The sequence below is a fragment of the Triticum urartu genome, chromosome 3 (assembly GCF_003073215.2).
Source record: "Triticum urartu cultivar G1812 chromosome 3, Tu2.1, whole genome shotgun sequence".
NCBI classification, from domain to species: domain Eukaryota; kingdom Viridiplantae; phylum Streptophyta; class Magnoliopsida; order Poales; family Poaceae; genus Triticum; species Triticum urartu.
In genome coordinates, this window is record NC_053024.1 from 37,294,300 (window position 1) to 37,304,644 (window position 10,345).

At 44.3% G+C, this 10,345-nt stretch overlaps 1 protein-coding gene across 1 annotated transcript; it reads left to right on the plus strand.

Annotated features, from left to right (window-relative positions):
* The first annotated feature begins 5,699 nt into the window (after nt 1–5,699).
* On the plus strand, nt 5,700–10,027 carry LOC125542605. The gene is made up of 3 exons (XM_048705690.1): nt 5,700–7,302; nt 7,805–7,898; nt 9,256–10,027. Exons 1-2 carry the CDS (start codon nt 5,787–5,789, stop codon nt 7,849–7,851), a joined length of 1,563 nt encoding a protein of 520 aa, XP_048561647.1. The 5' UTR covers nt 5,700–5,786; the 3' UTR covers nt 7,852–7,898; nt 9,256–10,027.
* The last annotated feature ends 318 nt before the right edge of the window (nt 10,028–10,345 follow it).

Here is a 10,345-nt window from a genome sequence, read left to right on the forward strand (position 1 = left end):
ATAAGGGCGTGGGCGGCGGCAGGACCAACTGCACCCTCTGCACCCAATCTGTCTTTCTAACCTCTCTGTTCAGTATGTTTGAGTAGAGGATCTAAATCGAGGTCACATGAGCTTGCCGGTGACACCCTCTGTGTATGCTCAATTACGAATCAGTAAAGATATAAGTACATACCATTTGATGAAATATGTAAATGGACCTTCTGTGTATGCTCAATTACCTCTTGTATTGAATTTTCTGAAATTTTGGATCGATCAACACGTGATCAGTGACATGGAGAGTTTGTTCGCTCCTGGCACCTTAATGAATCCTGGCCAATTCAATATCTTTTTTTATTGGTCATGCCATGTTTTATGCAAAATTTGAAGTAATCATAGATTGATTCTGAGCATAATGCACACAAAATTCTCCTATGTATTCCTTCTCCATCTTACTATTTTGGCTACATCTATTTGTCATTTTTTATTGACGAGTACAAGCCTGCTTAAGTGCTTAGTGAAGATTACATTTAGAGGACAGACTGTTCCCACAAGACTTTTTTAATATCACCATTATATCGCATGCTTCATTGTAGGGGATCCTTTTTTTCACATTTAATTTGTTACTGGCCACTAGAAACATGGGATTGGTCAAGGAAGAAAAGGTGGAGATGAGGAGGTTGCGGATGAAGTTGATCTTGAAGAATATGAAGAAGAAGATGCGGTAGGTATCTATCTAATGGTGTGTCTCTTATATAGGGTGAGGATGGTTTCTATGACAAAGCTGGAATGATGCAATGGAGAGGCCGAGGACATGGGGGAAGAGGTTGTGGCTGGGGCCATGCATTACCATGGTGAGAAACGGGACGGTGGGCATCCAATCGACACTCTTCCATCGAATCACAGTGCTGAGCATCTGGTGGTGTCAAAGTCGCCTCCTGGTCCGCAGATGCCACATGGTAGAGGAAGGATAGTAATACCCTATACATGCACCATGTATACTGCATTACTGTTGGTCGATGGCCATGTGAATATGTCTTTTAGCAGCTCATATATGTTCAGGTTCATGTCATCTTTAGTGCTAACAACTTAACAAGAGAATGTGCAGGTTATCAAGGGCAAACGACTAGATTCGGTTTCAGGATTAACATTTACAATTGAGCTGGATGCCTTCAGGTTACAACCGGAAACACTTGTATTTATGATCATGCACATATTTAATGCAAAGTTTTTTTACCATCCACATGTTCATGTTTTAGATTACAAAAAGACTGATTACCTCAAAGAGCTCCAGGAACACAGTTCTAGAATCTCTAAGAGCACATATTTATTTCTTGCAAGTGATTTATTTCATTGTTTGAATATTTAACCAGAGATACTTTGGCTAAATGCATGTGGTTTCTAATTAAATTAGACTACTTTGTAGTGATCATAAATCAGTGATGCTTCCTTTTTACCATGGGTGAGCAATTGATGTACAATGAGATTTAATTGCTGGGAATAAATAGTATTGTACTATCAACTGCAACAAGATCTACTTGATATCTATATTCTCCCCTTTGTTACTACTGTAATCATATCAATGTGCAAATGAAGTGCAAAGAAGTCCAAGATCTACTAACTTTGTTATCTACCTTGTTTCCGCACTACATGTATCCAAGTGCTTACGGATGCCTTTTGTGAATGAATTTAGGTTTTTTGAGTGAGCAGCTTGATACCTTTTCGGGAATGTATTCGAGTGGGTGAAATACTCCCCACTTGTCTCAAGAGGTCCTGGTGTGGAAACTTAGCACTCAGTCTATCCTTTACTGAGGCAAAAATAGTTTGAATACGCACACCTTCATATATGTAGCTGGTAATGCATCTTGTCTGGGAAAGGGTATTTATAGTACTTATTAGTATAAAGTAAATTACAAAGTTTGTGGTATTACAATTAAAAACTTTGTTGTTCCGTGACATGCCACAATCCGATCGTTTGTGCTTGTTATAGATTTAACTAAGTTTACATTAGTTCATATGTACATGTCGTGTACATGACTTACAATTTGAATCAACAATGATTTTTGTTATTTCACGACATGCAATAATTTAGACGATTTTTGTTATTCACGACATGCAATATTTAGATGACCGTCATCCTTGAATAATTTTATGTTAATCTAGACGTGCGTTGCACGTACACGTTACTAGTAATTATTAGTACAAACTGATTAAATTCTTCCTTCAGTTGGGCTGCCATCCAAGGCTCCAAGCAGAGAGAACGGTAGAATAAAGGGACATTTACATCTGTGCCCCTAACTCGAACCCACTACTCAGTTTTGCCCCTAGTTTTCGGGTATGCTCAGTTTTGCCCCTCTGCCGTCAGTGCCACTTATAGAAATGCCCCTCCGCTCCGTTTCCGTCCAGTCAAGGCTGTTTGACCGCTAACTTGCCGTCAGTTTGACATATTTGCCCCTCTTTCTTACATGTGGGCCCTCTCTTACCTATTCGCTTCACTCTCTCTCTCTCTCTGCTCTTCTTCAACCTCGACCCTAACCCTAGCTCTCTCCCCCAAATCGCCCCCTCACTCGAACCCTAGCGGCTTCGATCCCCACCATAGAAAACTCCAGATCAATGGCGGGCACGATGGAGATTCGGTGGACCTGACTCTTTATGTGAGCTGTGTTGTGATTCGGAGGCCAACCGCTGTGGATGGAGGTCGACGGTGGTTGCGGCGTCGGCGGTGGCCATGAAGGGAGCACAAATCCGAAGGGGTAAGTGCAGTACTTTCAGATCTGAAGCCTGCTATACGTATTGTAGTTCGATTTGATTCCTAGTGTTGCGTGCGTAGTGCTCATTTGGTTCAAATTTTTTTTCTGTTTTTCACTGTCATTCGTAGGGTGGACTATATATGTTTGGATTGTAGAATGGAAACAACTATTCTAGTTCCTGCTGGTACAAAAGCACGGAACACAGGATTTAGCTGAGTAATTCAATTCCAAAATTAAGAAGTGGAAGGGGATACACATTGTGGACTTGCTTGACAAAATTAGGCAGTTCATAATGGAAAAGTTTGACTTGAGACAGCAGATTGCAGCTAGGACATACAATGGGCACATCATAATCCCAAAAATCATGATTATGCTTCATGCAAAATCAAAAGACCTTGATATGTCCATAGTGAAAAGAAGCACATTTGAGGCAGAGATTACTGCAATTGACAAGGAAAAAAGAGAGTGGAGATATCCTGTTAATTTGCAAACACATACTTGTAGTTGTAGAAAGTGGCAACTAACAGGACAACCATGCATACATGCATTGTACTTTATCACTTCAATGAGAGGTCCAGTTAGTGAGATTGATCAGTATGTTCATGAGTATTTCTCTGTGGCAAAATTCAAGGCTACTTATGCTGATAATCTGCCACTTCTGGAGGGCAAGCAACAATGGGATGTTGTAGACCCAGGATTTAAATTGAGTGCTCCATTGCAAAATAGGCCACCTGGTAGACCTAGGAAGACAAGAATTAGGGCTAAATCAGAGGGAAAAGGACTTGGAGGAAGAAAGAATAAGTGTTCAAGATGTGGGAAACATGGGCACAAAGGCAGCCACTGCAAAGAGTCCATTGACCCTGCATTTGGAGAGGAAGAACATTGGGGTGCTGATAATGCTAATGATGAACCTCTGGCTAAAAATGATGAAGCAACTGATGTTGCTACTGATGCAACAACTGCTACTAATGAAACTATGGCATATGCTGCTACTGATGATCTAAATGCAAATGCAATTGTTGGAGATGATGCAAATGCAGATGCAAATGCAAGTGCTGGAGATGATGCAAATGCAGATGCAAATGCAAGTGTTGGAGATGATGCAAATGCAGATGCAAATGCAAGTGCTGGAGATGCTGCTAATGCAAATGCAACTTCTGCATATGCAACAACAGTCAGTAGTGCAGTCAGGTACTTTTTTGGTTTATTTTTGAAGTTATTTCCTAACTTCTTCAATTTTTGCTAACTGACCTCTCCCATTTATTTGTGACTTTGCAGCCCAAGAAAGAACTACAAAAGACCAGCTGAGAGGGGGCAGTCACCACTTAAGAAGAAGTTCAAAATTGCAGAAGAGGAGATTATAGGTTCTGTCACTGGAAGCAATAATCCTACCAGTTCTTCTACTCCAAACAAGGTTGTGAGCAAAACTGTGAGCACCAGGAGGAGTTCTAGGCTCTCTTCAAACCCAGCTTGCAATACCAGGAGCAAGAAGAACAAGTAGTTGTGGTAGTACTTGTAATGCTGTGAAAATTTGTTGTGGGTGTGAAAACTGTAAGGTCATGTGCTAGATTTGAAGTTTGTTGTGGCACAATGTTGTGAACTCTCTTATGTCTCAATGTGATCATGTCCTATGTTTGGTCCAGCTGCTAGTGTGCCCATCTAACTGTCATTTTTGTCACATTACTACTGCACTGTCAAGTTTTGTCACATTACTACTGCGCTGTCAAGTTTTGTCACATTACTACTACACTGTCAAGTTTTGTCACATTACTACATTGGTACAAAATGGAACACAATATACTCAAAATAGCAAACTCATTTCCAGTTAAAACTTGTCACATTACACCAAATGAAACTCATTTCCAATGTGCTCTAATTAAGATAGATCACACAACAATACATTACATTTCATTACAGACCATAATCCAGCTAGTATGGATTCTTAAACCACTCAGGAAAAACTGATGCCAAAATGCTAATGCAAATTACTATGAGAAATCCCCATGTTTGTATAAGTTCATTTCTCTTCTTGATCTTCAGCTTGAGTTTCTTGTTCTTCTCTGTTAAGTACATCAACCTCCTCTCCAAATGATGGGACTTTAGCCAGCTTTTCTCCAATCCAGCATGAAGTTCCTCGAATGCACGAGCAACACAATCTGTGGGGGGGGGATCAATCCAAACTACCCAGTCGCATTCATCAGGGAGCTGCAGAATTATATCTTACATTATACAACAAAAAATTGGCAAATAATGAAAGCAAAATGAGAGGACAGACAGAGTGGGAATGAGAGTTACTCCCTTACATCTAGGGGGCAGCCTAAGAATCTTCTTCCCGTGCTTGCACCTCCCCAGGCGACGTGACGAGCGGGGATGAGACCGTGCCCTGCGCACCGCCGCGTCGTGCTCATCTCCAGCCCAGAGAATGACGGATGGGGGAGGTAGAACTCGGATTGAAACTGAACAATCCCAACACCATCGACCTAAATGCAGGAAATCCCCAATCTGATGAACCCTAATTGGGATAGAAATCCCCCCAGATCGATCCACCGACGAGCCACACTTACCTCGCAAGCCACCGACGAGCTCGACGTGGACATGCCGCCGCCCTCCAAATCGACCCACCGTCGGCCTCTGAATCCTGTTGCGGTCGATCTATCCCCTCTCCAAATCGATTCGTCGAGAGGTTGAAGAAGAGCAGAGAGAGAGTGAAGCGAAGAGGTAAGAGAGGGCCCACATGTAAGAAAGAGGGGCAAATATGTCAAACTGACGGCAAGTAAGCGGTCAAACAGCCTTGACTGGACGGAAACGGAGCGGAGGGGCATTTCTATAAGTGGCACTGACGGCAGAGGGGCAAAACTGAGCATACCCGAAAACTAGGGGCAAAACTGAGTAATGGGTTCGAGTTAGGGGCAGAACTGAAATTGGCCCTAGAATAAAAAGGAAAGAAAAACCCACCACGAGGGCAACAGGCAGCAGCAGCCTCCACCAGGCCACCACTCCCCTAGTCCGTTCTCGCCGGGAGTAGCAGTGCCTTGCCGGCGCCTCTGTCCCCAAATCCAAATGGCGGACGAGGCCGCCGGAGCGAACTGCCCTCGCCGCAGCACGCGCCTCCGCCCCCGGATCCACTCGAATGAGGAGGAAGCCGAAATTGCAACACGCCGTCGCAGCCCGCGCCTCCATCCCCAAACCCTCGCGAGCAAGGAGGTCTCCGGAGTGACCCGCCGTCGCCGCCGCGGCACGCGCCTCCCTCCCCAGATGCACGCGAATGGGGAGGGCGCCGGAGTGACCCGACGCAGCAGCCCGCGATTCCATCCCCAAATCCACGCGAGTGGGGGTGGGGAGGCCGCCCGAGTGACCCGCCGCCGCCGCGGAACCTCGCCGGAGGCGGCTGACTCCCTCCCAGCCAGCGACGATCTCCTCCGGGAGATCCTCCTCCGCCTCCCGCCGCAGCCGTCCTCCCTCCCACGCGCCGCCGCCGCCTGCAAGCGCTGGCTGCGCGTCGCCGCCGACCCCCGGTTCCTCCGCGGCTTCTCTGCCCGCCACCGCAAGCCGCCCCTCCTCGGCGTCTTCGAGCCCCTCGACTGGGAGGTCGACTCGCGCGGCCTCCTTAATCGTCGCTCCTTGAAGCGCCGTGACAAGTGGATCGCGTTCAGGCCCATCCTCGACCCTCCCGACCGGATCCCTCCTCAGCGCTTCGATCTGCGACATCACGGCGTCGAAACCGGCGTCCGCTCCAGGGCCCAGCTGCTCGGGTGCCGCCAAGGTCGCCTTCTCATCATGGACCATGTGCCCATGGAGTTAGTTGTCTTCGCCCCCATCACGGGCGAGCAGTGCCGTTTGGCCGTTCCCACGGAGTTCAAGAGGGACTTTCTCCATGCGGCGGTTCTCTGTGCTGCCGACGAGCTTGGCCACGTGCACCGCAGCTGCCATTGGGGCCCATTCAAGGTGGTCTTGGTGTCCATGTACAGAAAGGATAATCGTCCGGTCGCTTGTGTTTACTCCTCAGAGACTGGTGTATGGGGCAATATCATCTTCACATATGCTCGATGTGAGCTTGCTGATGCTAATCCCGGAGTTCTTGTTGGTAATGTCCTTTACTGGTCGTCTAAGTCTATTGATGCCGGCCAACGTTTGCGGGATTTGGATAGGCGCACAAACGACATAATTGAGTTTGATTTGGATACACATAGCCTAGCTGTGATCAAGGGGCCTCATTGTCTTAGTAACTCACTCAGACATCAGATCTTCAAGGCAGAGGATGGTTCTGTTGGTCTCATCATGTTGTTTTATGGTAGATTCACAATGTGGCGGAGGAAGATTGATTGTCATGGTGTTGCCACATGGTTAAAGCACAAGAGCATTCAAATGCATCCTATTCTTGGGCTCTCTCATCACCTTGTGATATCGCCGAGATGGATAGATGTACTGGGGTATGATGAGGATAATGGTGTAATATTTTTACATGTGGACGCCAGTGTCTACATGGTTCAACTGATGTCGATGCAATCCAATAAACTTTATCGAAGCTATTGTCCCAATAATAGATGTCACCCTTTCACAAGTTTCTATGCACCAGGTGATTGCTCATCCTTAGTCTGTGTATTGTGGTAATAACCAAATCCAATAATATCACAAAAAAGGTTGATGGAATAACTTCTGAAATAGCAGTTTTTTGGTCACTTGTTGAAGATCCCTGCTGCAAGTGACGAGTACACTTGTACTACTACACAGACAATTTATTTTTTTGAATTTCTTGTCTCTAACGAGTACATTTGTGCTATTATCTTTGTCACCTGGATATGTGGGATAAATTCTAGGCAGTCTTTTTTTTTTCTTACAAGCGAAAACTTTCTTTATGAGGTAGCTAAATATTACTGTTTCTGGATTGCTCTTTGCATTTAAAAATTATGTGGCTTTGTTTATCTATTGTTAGCATCAAAAGTGGGTTATAGAACATTCATAAAAACCTAAGTAGTTATTTTGTCGGTTCATCTATGTAACTTGACTCACTGTTGCCTCTTATGTCTTTTCCTTGTGGCTTTTATTAATCGCTTGACTTCTTATGCTTCTGGTCATAGCCATTCCTGGTGTATGCGATGGAGCTGAAATGTTGCACAATACGTAGGATGACTATCTGGTTGCATGTCATAATGTGCTCGAATGGTTCAACAGGTAACAACATCTTCGAGATATAGTTTGTGAGGTCTAGTCGTCTAGATTGTTTAATTTTTTTAATGGAAACTATTGCTCATTGGGCTGTAGGGTTTCATGGATGTTAATGATGGGTACAGCAATTAAAACAATTTTAGGTTGTAACTTATAAATGACGTGCAGATGTTTCACACGGTGTTGTGTTGCTGTTGATATTACCTGGTCAGGCTGGGTGTTTGGTTAGACCGAACTGATCGGTTCGGTGCTTCGGTTATCTTGATATTTGGTTTCCTATATTTACTAACTGTTTGGTCTCATGGAAAATTGATAAGCGATATTTCAGTGCACCGATAGTTTGGTTTGGTCCTCAGAATAACCGAAGAAAACTGAGAATAGGTTAGGGAGCAAGAAATCCGTAGTCAAAAGTCAAAAGGGACAACAAACAGGCCAACATAGTGGAGAAATTAGTAGGATGAAGGAATTAAATGGCGCTGGATATTCTCGCATGCGGGCCGCTGGCTGTGAAGGAGTGATGGTCACTAGCTCGCTGTTGCGTGGGGGCCATGTACGTTGTCGGCCGCCGCTGCGTGGTAGCCATGGGCGCTGCCTCTGCCGCCGCGCGGGAGCCAAGTGCGTCGCCGGACCCTGCCGCGCGGTAACATTGGCGCTGCCGCCGCCACCACTGAGTTGGAGCCATGGCTAGCCAGCCGCCACTGGGTTTGCATGAGGTGGACAAATGGGGGCGGTGGTGATACGTGATATGCGTGCGTGAAGCAAGAACGTTATGGATAAGTTGCGGCCTGTGGGACTGCTCCTGTTGGCTAGAAGCTTCGCATTGATGGGCTATTGGGCTTAGTTATGATGGGCCTTATATAATATTTCGGTCAATTCAGGAATTCGGTCAGCCAGATCCAATGACCGAACTTATTTCGGTTTTAGATTTGTGCGAACCGAACATACAACCGAAGTTTTGGTCCTCGGTTATTTCTGCTTCGGTCCCTGTTTTTTCGGCTCTGGTCTTCCGTTCTCGGTTTTTCTCCCCAGCCCTATTACCTGGTTGGTATTTGGTCATGCCTAGAGCTCACCCTTGGTTTAGCTATTTCAGAACCAGCAAACTGAGAGTAGACATTAGTAGCATTCAACTATCCCACCCAAGTAAATTACAATGTCAAAGGGCTTCACTGATTTACTTCGCTGTCATTTGTAATCCTAGGAGATATAGGACTGGAGGAGTATGATATCCATTTCATTTTACGACGCACGCACAACTTGCTCATTGACTGTTTTTAACCATGTATGCTGCTGCATAGGTGCTACCATTAGGTCTTGTCTATATTTCTAGTATCTACTAATGGATTAACAATTTTGTTTTCTCCAGGTGAAGTAATTAAGGGCTGCTGCTGTTCTTCACAAGTTTGTCGTGTTGCATCAATCTGGTCGGCAGTGTATATATATGTTATGTGGAAGAACTTACTGTGCTTGTGTCGTAGCCTTTTCCACTAAGTTTGTAATGTAACAAGATGCTTTTTAATATCTATTCGAAGGAAGTTCAAGACAGATTCTGTTGTACTCCGTATCTTTTATCCCATGGTTGTGTTTGGCAAGTCTTCTCTGCTATTTTCTGGAGAGAAAAAACTCTGACAGGTCTTCTGTGCTATTTTCTGAAAAATAAACTTATCACGTCCGTTCGAACAAACAGTGCCATGTCTATTCAGTTGGGCTGACCATCAGGAGCTAGGAGAACGGGAAACCAACGAACAGCCTGCAGAGGAAAGAACTGAAGCATGATGAAGGTAATACTATAGGTTTATCCACTTCTATTTTAAGGCATTTGGTATCATATGCCAGGAAAAGAATCTTGTATAACTCGTTTGTACACATGGATGCTTATTATTATGGCGAACACATTAGAGAAATAGTTTGGTGATGTTCAAATCTATATAGTTGGGTTTCAGATTTCAAATGCTTTGGGTAGAGGCCATCTTAAATATTTTAAGCTACATACAATTTCAATTCTCTTTTCAATGATTTATAGAAGAAAGGAATTCAGAGACCTATATTGAATTATTGAGCCTCATGATTATCCTTAACAAATACCTTGGTTTTAGCCTCCCTGCTGATCAGCCGTACAGAGCGCTAGTTGCTGGCAAAATGTTCTCTTCGCCCACTTCCTTTTCTAGTATTGTATATATGTCAGACTTGGGTAAGCAGGTTTCATGTTTGTTACTGTTTAACATTTAGCAGCTTATTTATCTCTACCTTTTTCATAATTTTGTATTTAATTTGCAATACTAAATGGTTAGAACTTCGTGTAAATGTAGTGTTTTCTACTCCCTCTATAAACTAATATAAGAGTAGTGTTCTAAACGCTCTTATATTAGTTTACAGAGGGAGTAGTAAGCTTGCTGGAACTTGAATACACCTTGGTTAGCAAAACGTTTGTTAATTTTCAAACACTCCATCGTCAT

Excerpts from the sequence above, each read along its gene's own strand:
- LOC125542605 (XM_048705690.1), top strand. The coding sequence starts at position 5,787 with ATGGCGGACGAGGCCGCCGGAGCGAACTGCCCTCGCCGCAGCACGCGC. Across the intron at positions 7,303-7,804 it reads CACAAGTTTCTATGCACCAG|CCATTCCTGGTGTATGCGAT; the intron begins GTGATTGCTCAT and ends TTCTGGTCATAG.